Below are 25,850 nucleotides of genomic sequence, written 5' to 3'. Positions count from 1 at the left end.
GCTCTCTTAGCTCCTATTCTCTTAGTTCACACATATACTTCTACAGTTTGGGGTACAGTAACTAAGTCCTACGCATTGCGCCACCGGCTGTATTGATTAATAACAGACTATTTCGACGTTTTTAGGATCTTGCAAATAACTTTCATCATGAAACGGACAACTGTTCTACACGCGCTTAAAATCAACACAAAAGATGTGTTGGTTAACGAACACAATAACCCCATGCCAAGCACGCAACAGAACAGAGAGAATATCAATCCGTGTTCTACGATTACTGTGTCGAAAGGATGGCAACAAGCAAAATCTGCAGCAACCGTTGCCCTTCAGCCGGATGTATCGATGGTTCCGAACATTCCATCTTGTGGCCTACTGCAAAATCCTACGCCAAGCCATCGGCGTTATGTTACTATCAGTGTGCCGAAAGGATGACAACAAGTAAAATCCGCTGAACCTGTAACACTCCGGCCGTTTGCTTCTACATCATCTTTCATTCAGAAATCGTCGTTCATTCAACACATAAATGTGCCACAAATTGAACAATTTGCTGCACCCGTAACCATTAGACTATTTCCATCTGCCTCACCTCTCCTTCTGCAATCATCAACTAATCCAGTTTCCGATGACCTTCCCACAACGGTCAATCGTACTAAAAGAAAATGTGATTGCCAAGCAGAAATAGAGGAGCTCAAGGATGACATGAAAAAAATGAAAAAAGAGGTAGCAAATCTTTCTAAACAAGTTACACATTTACGAACAACTTGTGATATTTTGAAAAACAGTGCCAATAGTCCAAATTTAGCATCCTTCGATTTTAAGCCATTAGAAAGTAAAGAGGAGCTGGAATTTAAGAACATTATGTTAAAATGGCTGGCATCTCACACGATATCAATAGACAATAGGATGCATGATGCACTAGACAATTTATTAACCTTAGAATTGTTTGCAAAATCCACACGGGCATACTCGAAAGGGGATAAAAAACCATTAAGACCTTGTTTGAGATTTATAAATTTAATCACCATAGCTGCTAATACGGATGATGGCAATGAAAATAATGAAATCATAACAAAAGTTTTCTTGAAGCAAAAATTACGACATGCAGCGGAGAGAGCAACAAATTTCAAAGGTTTTCGCAAGTCATCATGCCATTTTAAAACACACCTATCGCGTGAATAAATGATACTGTAATACTTTCAGTAAAACTTCAGACCTTTAAGTGAAACACCGGGAAAAAAATTAGTAACATACAAGTTTATTATACACAAATGTATCATTTCAGTCTTGTCTGTAACCTATCTTACAGACTAAAACCATAATTTACAATTTATTTATTTATTTTTTTGGAGCTGAAACCTTAATTTACAATTTATTTCAGTCGTTTGTTAAAGTATGCAAAAGAGGAACAAACAGCATTTGTCCTTGCTCTTCTAGGGTCAATGCTACATATTTACATTTGATTTTGCTTGGATGGAATTCTTTTTCTAAGTCAAGTGTTCTTAAGTTTACAGTACAAATATTGATACCAGTCGAGGGAAATTCATTGTCAAAATAATTTGTGGCTTCTTTTAAAGATTTTCCTCTTATTATGAAGGAGGTACCTGAACTGCTGGCTGTTATATATACCACTTCTGTACCACTTCTAATTTTTTGGTAAGAAACCATCCGTCTCGATTTCCGCTACGTAAAATATAATCAGGAAATATTACTTTAACTTTTTTTTTAACCTTTTTTCTGTTTCTTCTATGAAAGGCTCAGCATTACGATCCACGCGTAGCTTTACAATATGAGCGTTTTCAAATTTTAATAATCGTTTTTGGTTTTTTTTTTTTTTTTTTGCTCTAAGCTTGTGTATCCGCTTTTCTGTAAATTTTTTATATGCTGCATTTCATTTTCAAAAGTATACGCCGATATAGAAAATAAAGGGCCAAATTGATAAACTTTTTTATAGGCATGGAGTAAGTTGTATATGTTGGCAGTTACATTGTCAATTCCATACACCGATTCGAATTGAGTAACAAACTTGTATAATAATTGACCAGCGTACGCCTAATATTCTTCATATGCTCTAGACGATAATATTGTTACTGCACAGAATAGTAACAAAAAATGATCAAAAATTTCCTTGCTCTAGATATCCTTAAGAGTTCTTAAAGGCTAGCATGATGAAGGAAACTGCTGTCCCTTTCTATTGCTATTCTGTCCCTTTCCAATATTTAAGATGTTGAAGGCTACGCATACATCGACGTATCTCTGAAGGCAACTGCATATTTTCCAGTGTCATTGATATTCGGCTACACTTTGCAGACATCCATTTATCCCCAACCCCGAACGTTCCATGCAACCAAGCTTTTAGTAATCGCCTCATCACACCAAGATCGATGAGATGCAGGCGATCTGCTACCACAATATCTTCTATTCAAAATTGAACTGCTTAAGATCTATAAGAGGAGTGTATTCTCTACAATGATCTGGATACGGCGAGGCTCTAAATAATTGATAGGTACGCTTCGGTGCATCGCTGTCCCAATAGAAAGTGATGCGAGATATAGAGCTGTGTTCGCCGACGGTGCAGCATATCAAACATCCATGTTTAGCGTTGAAATACATGACGCCTGAAACAAAAAACATGATTCAACAATAATTATGACTTCAGTTATATAAAGGAACTAGAGAACTTACCTTTGATGTAAGCTCCTGCCGGGGCATCGCATATAAATGCGCGAGTTGTCGGAACAGCGCAGAATCATAAATACAGTTATCAAAACTGTTCAACGGTATCAGTCCCAAACCAACACAGCATCGTCATCCGGTCGATCGGTATCAGTCCCAAACCAACACAGCATCGTCATCCAGTCGATAGAGCGTCCGAACCTGATTCTGCATCCCTACAACGGTATCAGCCCTAAACCAACATATCGAGCGTCCGTACCTGATTCAGGATCCCTTCAACGGTATCAGCCCTAAACCAACACAAGATCGTCATCCGGACGATCACCGTTATCTACGTCCTTTCTCTAAATCCTTCCTTTCATCACCCGATCCCTTTTGAACACGAAACCTATATTTAAATCGGAATAAAGCAAAAGGACGGCACTCTCAGCCTAACCGCCTTAGAAGAAGGAAGCTTTCGTTTCTCTTAACTTCTCTTCAATCCGAAGTGATAGTTTCGCTAACTGGCGCCCGAATAGGGACCTGAAGTCAAAGTGAGGTGATTTAAAATACCAACCCTGCACAAACGACGAAGGACCACTTTCGATCTGCACTCGAAGACATCTCTCTCCGAAGAAGCCTAGGACCCGTAGTAGGCAGAGCCCAAAAGGACCACCCGAAGCATCGAGCAGCCGAAATCAGAACCTGGAACATGATCTTCGTGATAGCGATACTGGCGTGAGTCAAAATATATTATATTTCTATTTATAATTCTAACTTATAAGGTTATAAAGTGCATAATTTACAACAAAAAAAAGTGTCGTTGAGTAACAAGTGAAACAAGTGAAAGTGAAAGTTAGACAAACGTTAGGAACTTATGCAAAAAGGTTGTTCGAATAGGAAGAAAAAAAGAAACGCACTGTGTGATAAAATCAGAATGAATCCCCCTATTGAAAATTATATGAGCCATGAGGAGTTTTTGCAAATCGGAAAAGTTCCCGATTATGTTCGCGATATTCCAAATTTCGAAGGAAACGCTAGTAGCCTTATGAGATGGATATTAGAAGTAGAAAACGTACTTAGAATGTACGCCCGTCTTCCCAGAGAATCGATTGAGTATCATGTAATTGAGGGAACAATTCGTAGGAAAATTAAAGGAGAAGTGGCAGATGTGCTTAATACTAGCTGCATAACAGGCGATTGGTCTAGTATCAAATCAACATTGCTGCTTTATTACAAAGATAAGAGGGAACTAAAAACTCTTGATCATGAACTCACAGGGATCAGTAAGAAATCTTCAGAATCCCTAAGCAGTTATTTTAGTCGAGTGAATGATCTACTAACTGCAATAGTAACGCAAATTCAGACTGATCATAAATATGCTATAAATTCAGAAGTACATATAGCATATTTTAGAGAAAAAGCACTCGATTGTTTTATTAGAGGCCTTGAAAACCCTCTTTGCTTTTTGTTGAAAAATCATCATCCAAGTAACTTAAATGCTGCATATAACTATTGCCTTGAATATTGCAATATGAATATGAGGTCTGCTCCATTTAAATCAGACACAAGGGTAAATAACATACCAAAACCACGAGAGCTTTACGTGCCACCACCACCACCTCGCCCTATTTTTAATACAAATCAGCAAAGACCACCTCTCCCACCAAGAGATTTTTCTCAGTATAGGAATTTTCCTCAACGAAGGAACATGTACCCTGAAGGATATACCAGTCAGCCCATAAATCATCAACGGATTCCTTCAACACAACAGCGTAATAATTACCCCGTACCTATGGAAGTTGATCCTTCAATACGATCGAACTCCTTGAACTATAGCAATCGGCAAAGCTATAAAAAACCCTATCCTCGCAATGGTCAGATATATTCAATTGATACCCCATTGGAGTATGTTTCAGGATCACCGCATCTCAATGAAATAGATATAACTAGGAACGCAGATACATTTTGCAGAAGTGAAAAAAATCAACATACTGAAGTAGAAAGCAATTTTTTAGAATGGACCGCAGGATGGTGAAACCTTTCCTTCCATACATCATCTTGCGAACAGTTACGGGAGAATACCCATTTTTAATCGATTCAGGATCGAATATTAACTTGATTTCGTATAAATTGGCTTCATCTTACAAAAGAAGCAAACCATACGAAATCCAAGCCCTTAAAATTACAAGCGCTAACGGTGAATTCAATATTAAATCAGCAATCGACATTGCTTTCTTTGAACCTAAATCTATGCTTAAATTTCAATTCTTCATACACGATTTCCATCCATTTTTTTGTGGCATTATAGGTACAACCATACTCAAAACACTTAAAACAAAGTTGTGTTTCGAAGAAAATCGTTTGATTATAGCAACTGATGTGGGAACACCTTTTGTAATACCTTTTATGAAGTATGCGAAACAAAAAGAAAATAATGTGATTGATTTTAGACTAGATCATTTAGATCTCTCAGAACAAGAAAAATTAGCTCGTGTATTGTATAAAAATGAACAAGTTTTTTACGAACCTAATATAAAGTTATCGTGTGCAACAAAAGTTGAATGCCGTATAAATACAATTGATGAAACACCGGTGCATCAACGGGTCTATCCATACCCAGCTGCATATACAGAAGAAGTTAATTCACAAATTAAGAAACTTCTAGAGAATGGAATAATTAGGCCATCCAGATCCGCTTGGACATCCCCCGTCTGGATCGTTCCAAAGAAAGCAGATGCTTCTGGTGAAAAAAAGTTTAGGATGGTAATAGATTACCGAAAATTAAACGAAAAGACAATAAGCGTTAGGTATCCAATGCCAGAAATCTCGTATGTCCTTGATCAACTACGAGGCCAACAATACTTTTCAAATCTTGATCTTGCATCAGGATTTCATCAAATTCAGATGAATGCACAGGATATTGAAAAAACTGCATTCTCTATTAATAACGGTAAATATGAATTTACAAGAATACCATTTGGTCTAAAAAATGCACCAGCCATTTTTCAAAGAGCCATAGATGATATACTTCGCGAACACATAGGCAAAATCTGTTACATCTATATGGATGATGTAATTGTATTCGGTAGAACAATTCAAGAACATTTGGATAATCTAGATAAAGTTCTTTCTACATTGAATGCTTCCAATCTGAAGGTTCAACTAGACAAATCCGAATTCCTTCACAAGGAGATTGAGTTTTTAGGACATATTATTTCAAGTGAAGGATTGAAACCAAATGTAAAAAAGATTGAAGCCATAAGATTATTTCCCTTACCCAAAACAATCAAACAATTGAGATCGTTTTTGGGATTGACAGGTTATTATAGAAGATTTATTAAGGACTATGCGAAAATAGCGAAACCTTTAACTAATAGCCTACGAGGTGAGAAAAATACGACTTCAAATAGCAAAATAACACTCTCCACGGAACAAATAAAATGTTTCGAAAAATTTAAAAACATATTATCCTCGTCAGACATTCTAATTTATCCAGATTACAGCATGCCGTTTATACTTACAACGGACGCCTCAGATTTCGCAATTGGTGCGGTCCTTTCACAAGGTGAACTGGGAAAAGATAAACCTATTCATTTTAGTTACCGAACGCTCTCTAAAACGGAAGAGTCATACTCTGTTCCAGAAAAAGAGATGCTTGCTATTATATGGGCCTTAAAGACATTTAGAAATTATCTATATGGTACAAAATTCAAAATATTGACCGACCATCAACCTCTTACATTTACCCTTTCACAAAGGAACACTAATGCAAAATTAAAACGATGGAAAGCATACTTGGAAGAGCACGATTACGAAATTATCTATAAACCAGGTAAAACCAATGTAGTAGCAGATGCACTGAGTCGAATAGTATACTCAATGACGGCCACGCAACATTCTGCGAACGATAGTGATAATTTTTATATTCCTTCTACTGAAGCACCTTTAAACGCTTTTCGGCAGCAAATCATTTTAAACGAAGGAATCGATCATGTTGCCACAAGTGAACCATTTACCAACTTTAAAAAATTTGACATCACAATTTCAAACACGAGTGATTCAACTCTATTGCACGTTTTGAAAAAATATTTTGACCCCTCGAAGCTAAATGGTTTGTTCACTAGTGAAGCTTTAATGGGAAAAATTCAAGAAGTATACAAGAAAAACTTTGGGAGACAGAATTTACTAAACATTCGATATACACAAAAAATATTAAAGGATATAGAAAATTACAATGATCAAGTAGACATTATATGCAAGGAACATAACAGAGCACACAGAGGTTGCGAAGAAAACAAGCTTAAGATTTTACAAAAATATTATTTTCCAAAAATGGCTCAACAAATCAAAAATTTTATTCGAAATTGCAGAACATGCAACGAATGCAAGTATGATAGAAACCCCATTAAATCTCCTTTGACAAAAACACCATTGCCAAGTGCACCCTTCGAAATAATGCACGTAGACATTCTGTTTATGAATAAACTTTATTTTTTAACCAGTATTGAAAAATTTTCAAAATATGCTCAAGTAGTCAAAATTGATTCTAGAGTTGTGGACATACTCCCAGCTCTAAAAGAAATAATATTGAAACACAAACCTCCTGAAGTTATCGTTATGGATGGAGAAAAATCATTCAACTCAGGAAATGTAAGGGAATTCTTCAACACTTTTAATATTCAGCCTTATATCACAGCAACAGGCAGGAGTGAGATGAATGGTGTTGTAGAGAGATTTCATTCTACCCTTATAGAAATTTGTCGCATAACACAGTCAGATCATCCTTTCTACAATCCTATCGAATTAATGAATATCGCAGTGCACAAGTATAATAATTCTATTCATTCAAGTACTAAATACACGCCGCTTGAGATTATAACATCTTCCGAACATACGATGACGATTATGCAAAAAGTTAGGGATAACATAAAGAAGAAACAAGAAAAAGACATTTGCTCTTACAACAAGAATAAAAAAGAACGGGTTATAACAACCAAATCAAAGGTGTTTATGAAAACGAAGCGTAGAGTTAAACTAGCAAAACCTTACAAAAAAAGTTGACATCCAACGAGTCAACAGAACGACAATAACCACCAAACAGGGAAAAAGGATTCATAAGAATGATTTAAAAGTTATATATGAATAATCGTATTCCACAGATTCCTATGCCATGCCGAGGCACAAAATATAGCGACGAATAACAATGAATTATTGTTTATAATAAGTTGTCCTAGATTAAGCGAAAACATACTGAACAAAATCCAAGTCTATGGCATAAATAACATAGGAAAACAGATCCACGTTCCTCATCCCTATTACCTTTCCCATAAATCGCAAATGTTTACTGTCGCATCACTGGATAAGGACTTTTATAATACGGAAGATCTACAAGAAGACAACTCGTCGTGCATACCGGCAATTATGAAGGGACAACCAGCATCTAGCGATTTTGTATCGAATCCACCAACACAAGAAGTTCATCCGTTTGGTTCACATTTGATACTACGTGTGGCATACAAAAGAGAAACCTTACTGGCTCATTCATCGTCACATATGAAGATTGTAATATTTTCTTCAATAACAAAACTATTTCAAGCAACACGATTAGTTTTCCGGGGTCACCGATCAATCTTCCTCTCTATGGCATAGAAGTGATGCAACAGGACAAAATCGTTAAATTGAGTCTTGAGCATCTACACGAACTACATAAAGAATTAAGAACGGAGATGAATCAAATCCATTTGGAATCCCACAGCATCACATGGAAAACGTGGTCGATATCAAGCCTGATAAACACTCCGTTTATAGTATTGATCGCCGTCGGTGGATACATTGTGTCAAAAATACGTAAGAAAAGAACAGATATCAACATCAATACACAACCAGCATCACAAACATCGACAATCTATAGACCGCCAACTATGAAGGAATGCCTTCGTACGGAGCCTCAGATTTAAGGAGGGGCAAGTTATCGGAACAGCGCAGAATCATAAATACAGTTATCAAAACTGTTCAACGGTATCAGTCCCAAACCAACACAGCATCGTCATCCGGTCGATCGGTATCAGTCCCAAACCAACACAGCATCGTCATCCAGTCGATAGAGCGTCCGAACCTGATTCTGCATCCCTACAACGGTATCAGCCCTAAACCAACATATCGAGCGTCCGTACCTGATTCAGGATCCCTTCAACGGTATCAGCCCTAAACCAACACAAGATCGTCATCCGGACGATCACCGTTATCTACGTCCTTTCTCTAAATCCTTCCTTTCATCACCCGATCCCTTTTGAACACGAAACCTATATTTAAATCGGAATAAAGCAAAAGGACGGCACTCTCAGCCTAACCGCCTTAGAAGAAGGAAGCTTTCGTTTCTCTTAACTTCTCTTCAATCCGAAGTGATAGTTTCGCTAACTGGCGCCCGAATAGGGACCTGAAGTCAAAGTGAGGTGATTTAAAATACCAACCCTGCACAAACGACGAAGGACCACTTTCGATCTGCACTCGAAGACATCTCTCTCCGAAGAAGCCTAGGACCCGTAGTAGGCAGAGCCCAAAAGGACCACCCGAAGCATCGAGCAGCCGAAATCAGAACCTGGAACATGATCTTCGTGATAGCGATACTGGCGTGAGTCAAAATATATTATATTTCTATTTATAATTCTAACTTATAAGGTTATAAAGTGCATAATTTACAACAAAAAAAAGTGTCGTTGAGTAACAAGTGAAACAAGTGAAAGTGAAAGTTAGACAAACGTTAGGAACTTATGCAAAAAGGTTGTTCGAATAGGAAGAAAAAAAGAAACGCACTGTGTGATAAAATCAGAATGAATCCCCCTATTGAAAATTATATGAGCCATGAGGAGTTTTTGCAAATCGGAAAAGTTCCCGATTATGTTCGCGATATTCCAAATTTCGAAGGAAACGCTAGTAGCCTTATGAGATGGATATTAGAAGTAGAAAACGTACTTAGAATGTACGCCCGTCTTCCCAGAGAATCGATTGAGTATCATGTAATTGAGGGAACAATTCGTAGGAAAATTAAAGGAGAAGTGGCAGATGTGCTTAATACTAGCTGCATAACAGGCGATTGGTCTAGTATCAAATCAACATTGCTGCTTTATTACAAAGATAAGAGGGAACTAAAAACTCTTGATCATGAACTCACAGGGATCAGTAAGAAATCTTCAGAATCCCTAAGCAGTTATTTTAGTCGAGTGAATGATCTACTAACTGCAATAGTAACGCAAATTCAGACTGATCATAAATATGCTATAAATTCAGAAGTACATATAGCATATTTTAGAGAAAAAGCACTCGATTGTTTTATTAGAGGCCTTGAAAACCCTCTTTGCTTTTTGTTGAAAAATCATCATCCAAGTAACTTAAATGCTGCATATAACTATTGCCTTGAATATTGCAATATGAATATGAGGTCTGCTCCATTTAAATCAGACACAAGGGTAAATAACATACCAAAACCACGAGAGCTTTACGTGCCACCACCACCACCTCGCCCTATTTTTAATACAAATCAGCAAAGACCACCTCTCCCACCAAGAGATTTTTCTCAGTATAGGAATTTTCCTCAACGAAGGAACATGTACCCTGAAGGATATACCAGTCAGCCCATAAATCATCAACGGATTCCTTCAACACAACAGCGTAATAATTACCCCGTACCTATGGAAGTTGATCCTTCAATACGATCGAACTCCTTGAACTATAGCAATCGGCAAAGCTATAAAAAACCCTATCCTCGCAATGGTCAGATATATTCAATTGATACCCCATTGGAGTATGTTTCAGGATCACCGCATCTCAATGAAATAGATATAACTAGGAACGCAGATACATTTTGCAGAAGTGAAAAAAATCAACATACTGAAGTAGAAAGCAATTTTTTAGAATGGACCGCAGGATGGTGAAACCTTTCCTTCCATACATCATCTTGCGAACAGTTACGGGAGAATACCCATTTTTAATCGATTCAGGATCGAATATTAACTTGATTTCGTATAAATTGGCTTCATCTTACAAAAGAAGCAAACCATACGAAATCCAAGCCCTTAAAATTACAAGCGCTAACGGTGAATTCAATATTAAATCAGCAATCGACATTGCTTTCTTTGAACCTAAATCTATGCTTAAATTTCAATTCTTCATACACGATTTCCATCCATTTTTTTGTGGCATTATAGGTACAACCATACTCAAAACACTTAAAACAAAGTTGTGTTTCGAAGAAAATCGTTTGATTATAGCAACTGATGTGGGAACACCTTTTGTAATACCTTTTATGAAGTATGCGAAACAAAAAGAAAATAATGTGATTGATTTTAGACTAGATCATTTAGATCTCTCAGAACAAGAAAAATTAGCTCGTGTATTGTATAAAAATGAACAAGTTTTTTACGAACCTAATATAAAGTTATCGTGTGCAACAAAAGTTGAATGCCGTATAAATACAATTGATGAAACACCGGTGCATCAACGGGTCTATCCATACCCAGCTGCATATACAGAAGAAGTTAATTCACAAATTAAGAAACTTCTAGAGAATGGAATAATTAGGCCATCCAGATCCGCTTGGACATCCCCCGTCTGGATCGTTCCAAAGAAAGCAGATGCTTCTGGTGAAAAAAAGTTTAGGATGGTAATAGATTACCGAAAATTAAACGAAAAGACAATAAGCGTTAGGTATCCAATGCCAGAAATCTCGTATGTCCTTGATCAACTACGAGGCCAACAATACTTTTCAAATCTTGATCTTGCATCAGGATTTCATCAAATTCAGATGAATGCACAGGATATTGAAAAAACTGCATTCTCTATTAATAACGGTAAATATGAATTTACAAGAATACCATTTGGTCTAAAAAATGCACCAGCCATTTTTCAAAGAGCCATAGATGATATACTTCGCGAACACATAGGCAAAATCTGTTACATCTATATGGATGATGTAATTGTATTCGGTAGAACAATTCAAGAACATTTGGATAATCTAGATAAAGTTCTTTCTACATTGAATGCTTCCAATCTGAAGGTTCAACTAGACAAATCCGAATTCCTTCACAAGGAGATTGAGTTTTTAGGACATATTATTTCAAGTGAAGGATTGAAACCAAATGTAAAAAAGATTGAAGCCATAAGATTATTTCCCTTACCCAAAACAATCAAACAATTGAGATCGTTTTTGGGATTGACAGGTTATTATAGAAGATTTATTAAGGACTATGCGAAAATAGCGAAACCTTTAACTAATAGCCTACGAGGTGAGAAAAATACGACTTCAAATAGCAAAATAACACTCTCCACGGAACAAATAAAATGTTTCGAAAAATTTAAAAACATATTATCCTCGTCAGACATTCTAATTTATCCAGATTACAGCATGCCGTTTATACTTACAACGGACGCCTCAGATTTCGCAATTGGTGCGGTCCTTTCACAAGGTGAACTGGGAAAAGATAAACCTATTCATTTTAGTTACCGAACGCTCTCTAAAACGGAAGAGTCATACTCTGTTCCAGAAAAAGAGATGCTTGCTATTATATGGGCCTTAAAGACATTTAGAAATTATCTATATGGTACAAAATTCAAAATATTGACCGACCATCAACCTCTTACATTTACCCTTTCACAAAGGAACACTAATGCAAAATTAAAACGATGGAAAGCATACTTGGAAGAGCACGATTACGAAATTATCTATAAACCAGGTAAAACCAATGTAGTAGCAGATGCACTGAGTCGAATAGTATACTCAATGACGGCCACGCAACATTCTGCGAACGATAGTGATAATTTTTATATTCCTTCTACTGAAGCACCTTTAAACGCTTTTCGGCAGCAAATCATTTTAAACGAAGGAATCGATCATGTTGCCACAAGTGAACCATTTACCAACTTTAAAAAATTTGACATCACAATTTCAAACACGAGTGATTCAACTCTATTGCACGTTTTGAAAAAATATTTTGACCCCTCGAAGCTAAATGGTTTGTTCACTAGTGAAGCTTTAATGGGAAAAATTCAAGAAGTATACAAGAAAAACTTTGGGAGACAGAATTTACTAAACATTCGATATACACAAAAAATATTAAAGGATATAGAAAATTACAATGATCAAGTAGACATTATATGCAAGGAACATAACAGAGCACACAGAGGTTGCGAAGAAAACAAGCTTAAGATTTTACAAAAATATTATTTTCCAAAAATGGCTCAACAAATCAAAAATTTTATTCGAAATTGCAGAACATGCAACGAATGCAAGTATGATAGAAACCCCATTAAATCTCCTTTGACAAAAACACCATTGCCAAGTGCACCCTTCGAAATAATGCACGTAGACATTCTGTTTATGAATAAACTTTATTTTTTAACCAGTATTGAAAAATTTTCAAAATATGCTCAAGTAGTCAAAATTGATTCTAGAGTTGTGGACATACTCCCAGCTCTAAAAGAAATAATATTGAAACACAAACCTCCTGAAGTTATCGTTATGGATGGAGAAAAATCATTCAACTCAGGAAATGTAAGGGAATTCTTCAACACTTTTAATATTCAGCCTTATATCACAGCAACAGGCAGGAGTGAGATGAATGGTGTTGTAGAGAGATTTCATTCTACCCTTATAGAAATTTGTCGCATAACACAGTCAGATCATCCTTTCTACAATCCTATCGAATTAATGAATATCGCAGTGCACAAGTATAATAATTCTATTCATTCAAGTACTAAATACACGCCGCTTGAGATTATAACATCTTCCGAACATACGATGACGATTATGCAAAAAGTTAGGGATAACATAAAGAAGAAACAAGAAAAAGACATTTGCTCTTACAACAAGAATAAAAAAGAACGGGTTATAACAACCAAATCAAAGGTGTTTATGAAAACGAAGCGTAGAGTTAAACTAGCAAAACCTTACAAAAAAAGTTGACATCCAACGAGTCAACAGAACGACAATAACCACCAAACAGGGAAAAAGGATTCATAAGAATGATTTAAAAGTTATATATGAATAATCGTATTCCACAGATTCCTATGCCATGCCGAGGCACAAAATATAGCGACGAATAACAATGAATTATTGTTTATAATAAGTTGTCCTAGATTAAGCGAAAACATACTGAACAAAATCCAAGTCTATGGCATAAATAACATAGGAAAACAGATCCACGTTCCTCATCCCTATTACCTTTCCCATAAATCGCAAATGTTTACTGTCGCATCACTGGATAAGGACTTTTATAATACGGAAGATCTACAAGAAGACAACTCGTCGTGCATACCGGCAATTATGAAGGGACAACCAGCATCTAGCGATTTTGTATCGAATCCACCAACACAAGAAGTTCATCCGTTTGGTTCACATCTGATACTACGTGTGGCATACAAAAGAGAAACCTTACTGGCTCATTCATCGTCACATATGAAGATTGTAATATTTTCTTCAATAACAAAACTATTTCAAGCAACACGATTAGTTTTCCGGGGTCACCGATCAATCTTCCTCTCTATGGCATAGAAGTGATGCAACAGGACAAAATCGTTAAATTGAGTCTTGAGCATCTACACGAACTACATAAAGAATTAAGAACGGAGATGAATCAAATCCATTTGGAATCCCACAGCATCACATGGAAAACGTGGTCGATATCAAGCCTGATAAACACTCCGTTTATAGTATTGATCGCCGTCGGTGGATACATTGTGTCAAAAATACGTAAGAAAAGAACAGATATCAACATCAATACACAACCAGCATCACAAACATCGACAATCTATAGACCGCCAACTATGAAGGAATGCCTTCGTACGGAGCCTCAGATTTAAGGAGGGGCAAGTTATCGGAACAGCGCAGAATCATAAATACAGTTATCAAAACTGTTCAACGGTATCAGTCCCAAACCAACACAGCATCGTCATCCGGTCGATCGGTATCAGTCCCAAACCAACACAGCATCGTCATCCAGTCGATAGAGCGTCCGAACCTGATTCTGCATCCCTACAACGGTATCAGCCCTAAACCAACATATCGAGCGTCCGTACCTGATTCAGGATCCCTTCAACGGTATCAGCCCTAAACCAACACAAGATCGTCATCCGGACGATCACCGTTATCTACGTCCTTTCTCTAAATCCTTCCTTTCATCACCCGATCCCTTTTGAACACGAAACCTATATTTAAATCGGAATAAAGCAAAAGGACGGCACTCTCAGCCTAACCGCCTTAGAAGAAGGAAGCTTTCGTTTCTCTTAACTTCTCTACAATCCGAAGTGATAGTTTCGCTAACTCGCGCAAAGCCACATGAACTACTTTGTTGTTGATTTGGATACCGTTTTCGATAACATCATTCATCTCCTTAACAAACGGTCCAAGAAACTTCTGTAGCTGAGGAGGTTTCGTTATGCCGTGGAACATTGCCACTATCATAGGCGAAAGAATCGGTATCTCATGAACGTTGATTAATATTGGCCAAAATGAAGAAGGAGGAATCCATCGATAGATACATTATTACTAATGCTTTCTGGAACATTCACATGCCTGTAAAGAAAAATGGATGCATGTTTTATGAAAAAGCCGTGCAACCGTTTATGACAAACAAAACTCACTCAAGGCGATTTATCAAGCAATGTTTTACTCCATTGTAGAAATATCTGCCACCTTCAATTGCACTGATGTTGAAAGGTGTTCGTGAAGTCTGCAATACTGTTCGGGCATCTTTCGGTAAATGTTTGTAGATGGTGAGCTCCTGAAAGATTTCGAGCATTATGTTTACCAATAATCGCGATTGGTAGTTGATGAGCGCCCAATATTGCAAAGCTTTTTTAATTACATGTTCCGAAACTGAGACACTCCGCCGGAAGATATTATCTCTTCACCATCCTCATCGGCATGATCATCATTTTAATCATAATTATCTTGACTCATCCAATCATTATCTTCGTCGAGATACGATTCTTCATACGTATTGCCGGTACAACCATCCGGTGTTTCAATAATCGGTACATCATCGATTGTTTGGGTGTTTTCTGTGTCTTCTGTATGGTTGTCTGAAATGGATGGCATGAAAGTGTAATCCTTAACACAGCAAAGAGCTACGAATTCACTCGTTTCTTTCGTTCCTGTAATTACTTACCGAAAAGTAAACAATCAACCGTAGAATCAGGATCAGCATTCTCGGATTGTTGTTCCATAGACTTTTCCAAAGCTTTCCTTCGAGCCGACATTTTGTACAGTTGACCCGTAACACGTAATTTATGAAAATGCGAAGAGTTACGTTTCATTTTTACGTTTTTTGTTAAAAAGAACACAAACTAAACCAGATTGTTCACTGCTATCAAGGAATGTTTATGCAACTTTGGACGCTTCTTCTTCTTCTTCTTCTTCTTCTTCTTGGTTGCAGGTTGTAGCCTCCTATGATGTCAAAAACTCATAATCAGAGGCGTACTGCATGGTAGAAAGAGAAGACTTTGTGTCCATTTCTCTTGCTTTTCTGTTTCTGTTTTTGTTTCTTTTTATGTTTGTTTATGTCTCTGTCTTCATTTCTATGTCTTTTGTGTGTCTTGTCGTGTCTAAGTTCATGGTAAGGAGAGTTATTGCCTTTCGGTTTGTGTATTTATATGTGTATGTGTAAATTTATTTATTTGTATGTGTATGTTGTTTTTATTTTTTTTTAACGTATCTACTTTTTTTGTGTACGTATTTTTACTTTGTTTTTTTTTTATTATTCCTATTGTTTTTTGTGTTTGCATATATTATTTCCTGTGTGTGGTTAGAAACTCTTGTATTTTCTCTTTGTACGTTATTTGTTCGCAAATGTGTACTAGAGGTTCGTTTCTAAGAGTTTGTGTCTGTTTGTAAAATGATTTTGTACCAATAGGTCTCCTGATGTAGCCTAAAAAACCTCTTTGGTATTAATTTGCAAATCAAAACCTCGCATTTTGTTTCTTGGGTATTCCCTTTTTTCCTTTTTTTTTTCTTTTTAGTATCCTCTTCTCTTCTCGTGGAAGGGATAGGATATCTGTGTGCCTATTGTTTTGTGTGGTTTTCTTCTTTTCTTTTTTCTAATCTTATCCTATTTTTACCTATCTTATTTCCTAGTTCTAATTTCAAATAAATAAAATAAATTAAGAACAATAGTTAAAACTGAATTTTTATGGCTATGATGTAATAAATACTATTTATGGATGTGTGTTTGAGTTTTTAATATATATATATATATATATATATATATATATATATATATATATATATATATATATATATATATATATATATATATATATATATATATATATATATATATATAGTTCATAATGTCCTGTGCTGACTGGTTATTGTTTGGTTTTGGCTTGTATGTATTATTATTATTATTTTTTTTTTGGTGATCGGTGTCTGTTGTTTTCTCTATTCGATGTTCTCTTTGTTGTTCTATGCTTTTTATATTTCTATTTTGTTTTTCTCTAAATGGTCTATTATTAGTTTGATCATCTTTCCGGATGTGAATTACCAGTTTTTTATGAGGTTTTCTTTGGTAATGTCTTTGTGTCAGTTAAACTTTGGACATACAAAAATTTTATGCCAACCGGTGTTTGGTGTGTTGCACGTATCACAGTTACCTTCCTGAATTATTTTCATTTTGTGTAGCCATTATTCCGATAGATCATGCCCCGTTATAATTTTATTTGCTATTTTTACTACCTTGGCTGTTAATATTGTGTGTTTGTACCATAACTGAAATTGAAAATCTTTTGGAAAATCAGTGAAATTTTTCCTTTTGCTTGTTGTTGTGTTTTTATACCATTCTTGTGTCTGTTTCTCCATTTCTTTTTGATATATTTTTATGACGTCAGTGTATCTGAATTTGTTTTTAATGATGTTCTCCGTTATTGTGTCTTTTTTGGCAAGCTCATCTGCTATTTCATTACCTCTTATCCCTGTGTGAGATGGAAACCAGATTATCTCTGCATTTAGTTTTACTCCTATTTTTATTATATTGTGTTTTATTTCTTCTATTAGTATTTCATCTTGTGCATTTTGTATTATCTTACATGCTGTAAGGCTGTCTGTATATATTATAGGTTGAGATAAATTCATTTCGTTTGCCTTCTTAAGCGCTTCGTGTATAGCAATTATTTCTGTCGAGGTTATGGATGCGTAGTTTTTTATTTTGTAGTCATAATATGCGTGAATGTTTTTTGTTTTTATGTATATTCCTATTCCTGCTGTTTCGTTGCATATGCTTCCGTCCGTATAGATATTAGGTCTATTTTGATTGTTTTGATTTAGTTTTTTCAATGTTATTTGTTTCATTGTTTCCTTGTCTTTGTTAGTCTTTTTTCCTATTTCGTTTGTGAGTGACGTGTCTATTGTGATTTTTTCCTGAATATTGTTGTTTGTGGCTAAGTATAAGTTCGTGTATATTTGGATGTTTTTTTCAAATAAATTTTCTTGGTATGTTTTCTTTCTTTTTTTGTAATTCGTTCTTTAGTGTTTTAGGAGTTGTAGCCTTATAAGTTTAGAGAATGTTTTCTATCAGTTCTTTGTTGGTTGTAAATTCATTTCTTATTTGGAATGGGATTCCTGCGGCAATGGCGTGTAGAGTATTTATTGGTGTAGTTTTAGTGCATCCTGTCGCTTTCCTAATTGCTTGGTGTATTGTAGTTATTAAGCTGTTTTGGTTATTTTTATTACTATTCTTTGTGAAAGAGCACCCTGATTCCAGTATGTTTCTGATGGTTGCTCTATATATTGTTAGGGCTTTGTGTGGGTAGAGTTTGTTTTTCCTGGCGCATAGTATTTTCAGTACGTTTAGTCTACTATTTGCTTTGTTTTTTATGTGTTCTATGTGTTTTTTTTCAATGTTAGTTTTTTGTCTATTATTGTTCCTAGGTATTTGTATGTATTGACTTCCTCGATTGGATTATTTTGAATGATTTGAATTATCCTGTTTGTTGTTTCGTTGAAGGTCATGAATTTGGTTTTTGTTGTGTTTATAGTGAAGTTTATTTTTGTGATATCCTCAATGAATTTGTTTAGTGCTGTTTGGAGGTTGTTTTCTAATTCTGTGTGTGATTTTCCGTGAGCTATAATGGCAAAGTCGTCCGCATATTGTATCAATTTGGTTTGTGGGTTGTTTATTTGGTTGTGTAGGTCTTTGGTATAGAGGTTGAATAAAGTTGGGGACATGACGTCGCCTTGTGGAAGGCCATCTGTTATGAGTTTTTTTTTATAATTTGGTTGTTGCTTTCAATTGTTATGGTTCTATTTGTTAGGAATGCTTAAACCCATCTGGTAATCTGACAAGGTATCTGTGATTCAATCTCTTTTTTGATGAGGACTTTTGTTTTTACGTTATTGAAGACTTTTTCAATATCTATGAATGCTATTCCTGTTCTTAGATTTTTTCTATTACTGTGGTATATTTCATTGGTTATGTAATTGATGCATTGATTTATAGTCCTTTTTGCTCTGAATCCGAAGGAAAATTGTGGGATTATCATGTTGTTTTCTATGTGTTTGTTTAGTTGCAATAAGGCAGCTGAGTTGAATATTTTTATTATTGTGTGTATCAAGGCTATTGTTCTGTAGTTTTCGATCAGTTGTGCGTCTTTGATGGGTTTACAAATGGCTATAATTTTTATTTCTTTAAGGCTTTTTTTTTATAGCTCCTTTGTTCCACATGGCATTTCCCTCTTCTATATTTTTTTCTAAGGTCTTGTGGTTGATGTTCCTTAGCATGTTGTATGTTATTTTGTCGCTTCCGGGTGTTGTGTTCTTTTTTCTTTTTAGAATTTTTTTCCCATATTTCTGTATTAATGAGTTCTTTGTTCTTCTACTGCGTTGATATCTATCTTGAATTTAGATCTTGAGTTGTCAACGAAATTTGTTTTTATGAACTCTATTGCTTTCGTTTTGTCGTTGTGTATTAAATTGTTTTCTTTATTGGACTGTTGAGTATTATTTTGGTTATTATTTGTTCTTCCTACTAAGTTCCATAATTCCTTTAGATCAGTATTTTCGTTTATTTCATTTATGGTGTTTTCCCAATTGTTTTGCTTTTGTTTTTTCACTTTTTGTTTTTTCACTTTTTGTTTTAATATAGCTGACTTTTTCCTGTATTCTATTGCGTTTTCTATGGATCTATTGTTATTGAAATCCCTTCTTGCCGCATTTCTGTTTTCCATAGCCGTTTTAGTTTCTTCATTCCACCATGATTTTAGTTTGAAGAGTGTATTGTGTTTGTTGTTTTTAATGATTTTTTTCACTTGATTGCTGAATTGTTTTATGGTGTTAATTTTTTTTGCATCTATAAGGTTTATGTCTTTTGTTATTTTGTTGTTGTTGAATACGATATGTGGTTCAATTTTTGCGTTTTGATCTATTATTATATCTATTGTTATGTGGTTGCTGTGTCCTATGTGTTGGTCTCTGATATTTTTCTTGATTAGATTGTATATTTCGTTTGATGCTATAGTGAGATCAATGGATGTTTGTCTTTTGCTTGTGTCTGTTGGTATGTGTGTGTATGTGTTGTTTGGGATTATGATTAGGTTGGAGTTTTCTATTTCCTCCATTGTTATTTCTCCTTTTCTATCTGTCTTTTCTATCTCCCCAGAAAGTGTGATGTGCGTTGAAATCTCCTGTTATTATTATATTATTGTGTGTTGATGTGCTGTGGATGATTTTATTTATTTGGTTTTTCATATCTATTGTGCTGATTTGTGGTGCAATGTATGTTGTTATTATGTGAGTGTTTCCAGCTATGAGATTTATGTGAACTGTTTGTATTCCAGTTATATCTTGAAGTTCATTGACTTTGTATTTTAATTGTTTTTTAATTAGGATGCAGCTTCCACCGTATCCGTCTATTCTATCTTTTCTTATTATGTTGTACCCTGGTATGCTAAAGTCTTGTTCTGGTTTTAGCTATTTTTCTTTGAAGCACGCTATATGAACTTCTTCATTTACTATTAATTATTTTATTTCCTCTTTGTTACGTTCGATACTTTGTATATTTGCTTGTAGGATTTTTATTTTATGCATTTTTCTATGATGATTTTATTTATTTTGTGTGTATTTATGTGTTGGCTTATATGTGTTTAGTGTTTTTATTTTTGTATGGGGTTCCTGCGTAAATTTTTTGTCTTTTTTGTGTGTATGTGTTTGTTGTTTTTTTTTTTCTTTGATTTGCTTTAGTTTTTTTTTATGGAGATATTTCCAGATTTACGTTTTTGTCTACTGGGCTCATGAAGATTTCTGTTTCACTGAGAGTGGCGTCTGTGTCACTGAAGGTATTCTTTTCCGGAGTAGGCATTTTTCCTATGTTGTAGTATTCTTGTTTTTGTGGTTTTTCTGTATTTGTTTTTCTATTTTCTGTGTTCATTCTTTTTTCTTGGGTTGGGTACATTTCTGTTGGGCTTTCATTATTTTCTGTCTGTTTGGATTTGTTACTTGAGTTTGTTCCGTCATACTTAAGCTTCCGTTTGTTCCGTTTGGAAGCCGTCATACTTAAAATAAATAAATAACATTTTTTGACCCTTTTGAAAATGTTTTATTTATTGTTTCGAATTTTTGCTTCTGGAACCCTTGACCCAATTCGTTTATTTTTTAATTTTAATTTTTTTTTTTTTTTTGTTTAATTTTGTAGGTGTCTGGACAGTAACAGAAAAAGTGACAGTTGTGCGCTGGTCCAATCTGGCAGAAGAGAGAGCTGTCAGAGGCAGTTAGAAAGGCGCACTTTCAGAGTGAATCGCCGAGGGGATCGGATGTGAAATAAACCAGGTGAAGATAAAAGGAAAACCACGGTGTTTTATAATTTTACAAAACAATATCTGACCCGGCTACAATTTTGTTGTCTTCGGAACTCACTTTTCATTGTATTCGAGATGCGTTTAAAACTTTATTTTTTCAAAATTTTGCTCCTGGAACGCCAGTGAGTGCACTGAACAGCGTACTTTTGGATAAAAAATTTCCTACAAATATGTAAATAATATAGCGATTTTATTATCCTAAAGTAAGCTGTTTAGTGCACTCACTGGCGTTCCTGACTGAAGTCTGTCCGTCTGTCTGTCGAACATCGTCGAAGTCTGTCTGTCGTATTTTGGTTATGGAGCGTTTTAGTTAGTCATCGAATCGCTAGCGCTTTTGCTGTTTCTGTGGTTTTGTGGTTACCGGTTGTGGTCCGATGTGTAACTCCCCCCGGGGTAGTTTAAAGGCCGTCCTCGGAGTTCTATGGTCCGCGACTTCCGATTACAATCCACATGAACGTTAACATCGGTATGAATTTTATGTATCTGCATCGTTTATCTTGTTTACAGTTCATCACGATTAAAAGGATGGTAAACCGTAGACTCACACAGGAATTAGAAGATCGTAACCTCCATAACAATAACCAGCAGGCGTTCCGGTGTGGTAGGGGAACGGAAACGTACCACATAGACCTAGTAATAATAGATCTTAGCAAACCCTTTGACCAGACATGGCGTTATGCCATCCTTCTACAGCTGTCCCGCTGGGGTTATGGTGAACTTCTAACCACGTTCATTGAAAGCTTCCTCACGGACCGGACAATTAGAACATTAATAGGAACCGAATTATCCAATCACTTCTCACTGGAGAACGGTGTCCCTCAAGGTGCCATTCTCTTTCCCACCCTTTTCCTTATTAGCATGGAATCCCTTTTTTGCTCTATTCATACAGAAATCCAAGCATTCCTTTACGCAAACGATATTATCCTGGCCTCGTCTTTTCGTTCCGCTTGCGAATCCCGTAAACTCCTGCAAACAGGGTTGACAGGATTCGACAGTGGTCGAGAAAATCGGGTTATGAAATATCCCACACTAAATCCAAAATCCTCCACATTTGTAAACACACTCCCTGTACAAATCAACGGCCAATCAAATACAACTACACACAAATACCCAACGCACGGACTGCCGACATACTCGGGGTAACCTTCGACAGTCGCCTTTCCTTCATTCCTCATTCTAACAGAGTTAAAAAGGAAGCAAACAACCGGCTGAACCTGTTCCGGATGCTTGGAGCTCGGGCCTGTCGTATAACCCAAAACCGCATCATCAACACCTGGCTCCTAACCAAACTGCTCTACGGCATCGAGATTGTTTCACGCAAGCGAGCAACCTCCGAGAAGAGAGTAGCACCCGTTGTGGCTTCTCCACCGAAGCAATAGCGATTCAATTAGCCGCCGACGAAGGACTACAGACATACCGACCGAACGTCATCTTCACCGACAGTGCTAGTGTTCTGGAAGCAACAAACTCCGTCCCATCAAGCACAACACCGCTCCATGGGAAGATTCCGAATCCAGCCACATCCAACGAGTTCTTTTCCGCCTTCGTATAGGTCATACCCGCCTTACACACTCGTGCCTCTTAGAAAAATCTAGTTATCCACTCTGCAGCTTCTGTGGCGTCGATATCATCGTCCACCACATCCTCTCCGATTGCCATGGATACACGACACACCGAGCCACCTGCCAACTAGACACCGATTACACGACAATTCTATCATCCGAAAAACTTCATCAGAACCGCCTCATTCGATTTTTCCGGATAAGTCATTTGATTTAAGCAATAGTTTTAACTAATCCATTATCATATACCATAAGCGCAATAGTGTTACATAATATTTCAAATACACCTACAATAGTTTTGTATTAGATTATACCGCTTTTTTATACAGTAGAGAGGTGCATGTAGTCTCTAAGACTCAAAGCCTCTATAAATAAACGAAAAAAAAATTCAAACGATTACAACTCTTCATCTACATTAAATAACGAAATAAATTTTCCCGGAACCATTCCTTTGTGAACTGTAGATGATTTCCCTCGCACTCAAGAAAAACCAATTTGTTTTCCTCATCCATCTTTTTCAAACCTAGTCGATCCTGAAAAGAAAAATAACAAATTATACAATTGGCGAGAAGCTTTGCCGATGACTTACGTGCGTGGATTATTAGTTACCTCGATAAATAGTTCAGATTCCTTAAGCCCCTGTGTTTCTTTATCCTGTCCTGGTTTATAATAACCAAACCATTGCGATTCTAATGGTTGCACGATAGTATCCTTGTTAAACTGAACCATGATAAAGTAGCTTAGGTTTTGCAGATTTGCTACATAACTTTCGTTGATAAATAGTTCGTTATTAATATTGGCTAAAAACGTGCTCGAGTTTTTATATATTGCTTCATTTAGCGGATCATGCCAATACGTGGCTTGAACGAGAAACTTTTGCATCAACTCTGTATATGCGGCATAGTTTAAAAATTGTCGGAAACGCTCACATGTTCGGCTACTTAACGACGGACAATTTGGCAACCCGAACACGCCTTGATGCTGGCCACCCAAAGTAATCAAATTCATGACTCGTAAAGTTGAACATCTTTGCACAAGCCCACGTCTGAAAGAGAAAAAAATGTGTTCTTATATGGACAGTGACCATTCTTGTCATCCGAACGAATGTGTCATGAATACACAAACACTTACAGGAATTGGCCTCCCTGAGAAAATCCTATAGCATTAAATCCATTGTTTAGCTTCGCATCCTTGCTCAACTCGGCACAAACCATTTCTATCTGCATATAATTAAAATAGATCATGCGGTATTAAATCAGTAGAAACTTTTAACGCAGGTCGTGCGTTATACGTAAAGTACCTGTTGATTGGGGTGAACCAAATAGCCACTTTTAAAATCTTCAGCAATGGAGTTGCCAATTTCCACAGACTTCACGTAGACACCAATTTCAGATTCAAGAAATTTTCTAACGCCACCCAAACTAAATGGAAAGCAGCAAGTGTCCCCTGTGAAGAAACATCATACGTTATTTCTAACACACACCCTTAATCTCATTATTACTTACCCATACCATGCCATAAAACAATCGGCAGTCTTTCACCAGCGACTGTTTGTACAGTTACAAAACAAATTGTTACACTACAGATAACTATTAAAAGTTTCATTTGCGCCATGTCCAATTCGTTTGCTGTTCGTTAGACGCTACACTGAACTGCAACAAGTCATCACTTGTTTAAGGCTTTTCGGCTTGAATAAGTAGCTCTTTTCCAGCTGGTTAGTTCCTAACAATATTCACAATAGCTATGGCTATTGAACGGTCAACAAAGCGTCGATCGTCTTTCCAGATTCCAGCAATCGTTGTATTAGTTATGCGTTTGCCTGGTGACTAAAGTCCATGCATTCGAATAGCTTGCTTTTATAATATCTTCCAAACCTTAACAAAGCCCCCTTCATCCTTCCTATCACTTGCGATAGGCGACGCCGCTAGCAAACAGTCCTTGTATACACACCAGTTCACTTCAAAGAGAATTCCACTTCTCACAAATCTGTCAGCAATCGACAATTTATTAAACAATTCACCATGAATCCGACTCGAGAATTTTACCTGTATTTATTATACTAATTCCTAATTCCTGAAAAAAAACAATAGTTAAACATAAATATTTGTTAAATATTGATAATAATCGCTAGCTTACCTGCGTCTGGTACGATTCTCATATAGCATCTCGAACAGTGTCAACACGGATGAAGCATCTTTGACATCGAAATGAGCGCAACTTCAATACACAACACACATGCCAAAACGAAACCAATTATTGACTGACATTTTAGCTCAAGATACGTAGCAGCTTAAACCAAGGTGAATATATTTGGAACAAGGATATTGTAGAAAACACAGTAAAAAAGTTTAGAATTAGTTAGGAACGCTATTTTAGTGGAGCGAACCAAAAAATTAGTTTGTTTTATTTTCTGGTTTTCTAGCGGTACTAATGCCGCTCACGCGTTGTTCAGCCCTTTTATGAACCTATTTCTCGTCCTGGTCCTTCACTCACCGCGGAACTCAGTTATCCCGACCGCGAAGCTTTCTTCCGACAACTTCGTAAATACGAATTAAATTCCGACAACGACAGCAGCGGTCGGTGTAAACACCGCTTGTTTACAACAGATATTTTTTATAAAAATCAGCTACAGCAACAGTAAAACGGTATAACTGTAATGGCAAGCGGTTTCTTATGTTGAGCCAAACAGTCTAATTACCATCACAATGGCAGTTTTTCGCCCGATCTACCAAAATTTAGTGTTCACTAACAGAACTGCCGATACGAGGCATTATTATCAGTACTGCAACCATAAACTTG

General features: G+C 36.3%; 3 protein-coding genes across 5 annotated transcripts in view; 2 read left to right on the top strand and 1 right to left on the bottom strand.

Annotated features, from left to right (window-relative positions):
* LOC126557161 (serine/threonine-protein kinase fused) overlaps window positions 1-25,850 on the top strand; it is a 420,093-nt gene that overhangs the window by 359,147 nt on the left and 35,096 nt on the right. The gene's annotated exons all lie outside the window — the stretch shown is intronic.
* LOC126567298 (uncharacterized) lies at window positions 8,815-16,692 on the top strand. Its single transcript, XM_050223529.1, has 3 exons — window positions 8,815-9,283; window positions 13,708-14,110; window positions 16,663-16,692. Exons 1-3 carry the CDS (start codon window positions 9,258-9,260, stop codon window positions 16,690-16,692), a joined length of 459 nt encoding a protein of 152 aa, XP_050079486.1. The 5' UTR covers window positions 8,815-9,257.
* On the bottom strand, window positions 23,458-24,565 carry LOC126567297 (palmitoyl-protein thioesterase 1). The gene is made up of 5 exons (XM_050223528.1): window positions 24,557-24,565; window positions 24,352-24,510; window positions 24,183-24,271; window positions 23,661-24,096; window positions 23,458-23,584 (listed from the first exon to the last, which is right to left on the bottom strand). The coding sequence occupies exons 1-5, from the start codon at window positions 24,563-24,565 to the stop codon at window positions 23,462-23,464; spliced, it is 816 nt and encodes a 271-aa protein (XP_050079485.1). The 3' UTR covers window positions 23,458-23,461.

Source organism: Anopheles maculipalpis, chromosome 2RL, assembly GCF_943734695.1.
Source record: "Anopheles maculipalpis chromosome 2RL, idAnoMacuDA_375_x, whole genome shotgun sequence".
Taxonomy (NCBI): domain Eukaryota; kingdom Metazoa; phylum Arthropoda; class Insecta; order Diptera; family Culicidae; genus Anopheles; species Anopheles maculipalpis.
Note: the sequence above shows the minus strand (reverse complement) of the source record. Positions and strands in the feature narration are given on the sequence as shown.

Excerpts from the sequence above, each read along its gene's own strand:
- LOC126567298 (XM_050223529.1), top strand. The coding sequence starts at position 9,258 with ATGATCTTCGTGATAGCGATACTGGC. Across the intron at positions 9,284-13,707 it reads TTCGTGATAGCGATACTGGC|ATTCCTATGCCATGCCGAGG; the intron begins GTGAGTCAAAAT and ends CGTATTCCACAG. Across the intron at positions 14,111-16,662 it reads CATCGTCACATATGAAGATT|TATCCTCTTCTCTTCTCGTG; the intron begins GTAATATTTTCT and ends TTTTCTTTTTAG.
- LOC126567297 (XM_050223528.1), bottom strand. Across the intron at positions 24,272-24,351 it reads TGGTTCACCCCAATCAACAG|ATAGAAATGGTTTGTGCCGA; the intron begins GTACTTTACGTA and ends AATTATATGCAG. Across the intron at positions 23,585-23,660 it reads AATCTGAACTATTTATCGAG|GATCGACTAGGTTTGAAAAA; the intron begins GTAACTAATAAT and ends TTTTCTTTTCAG.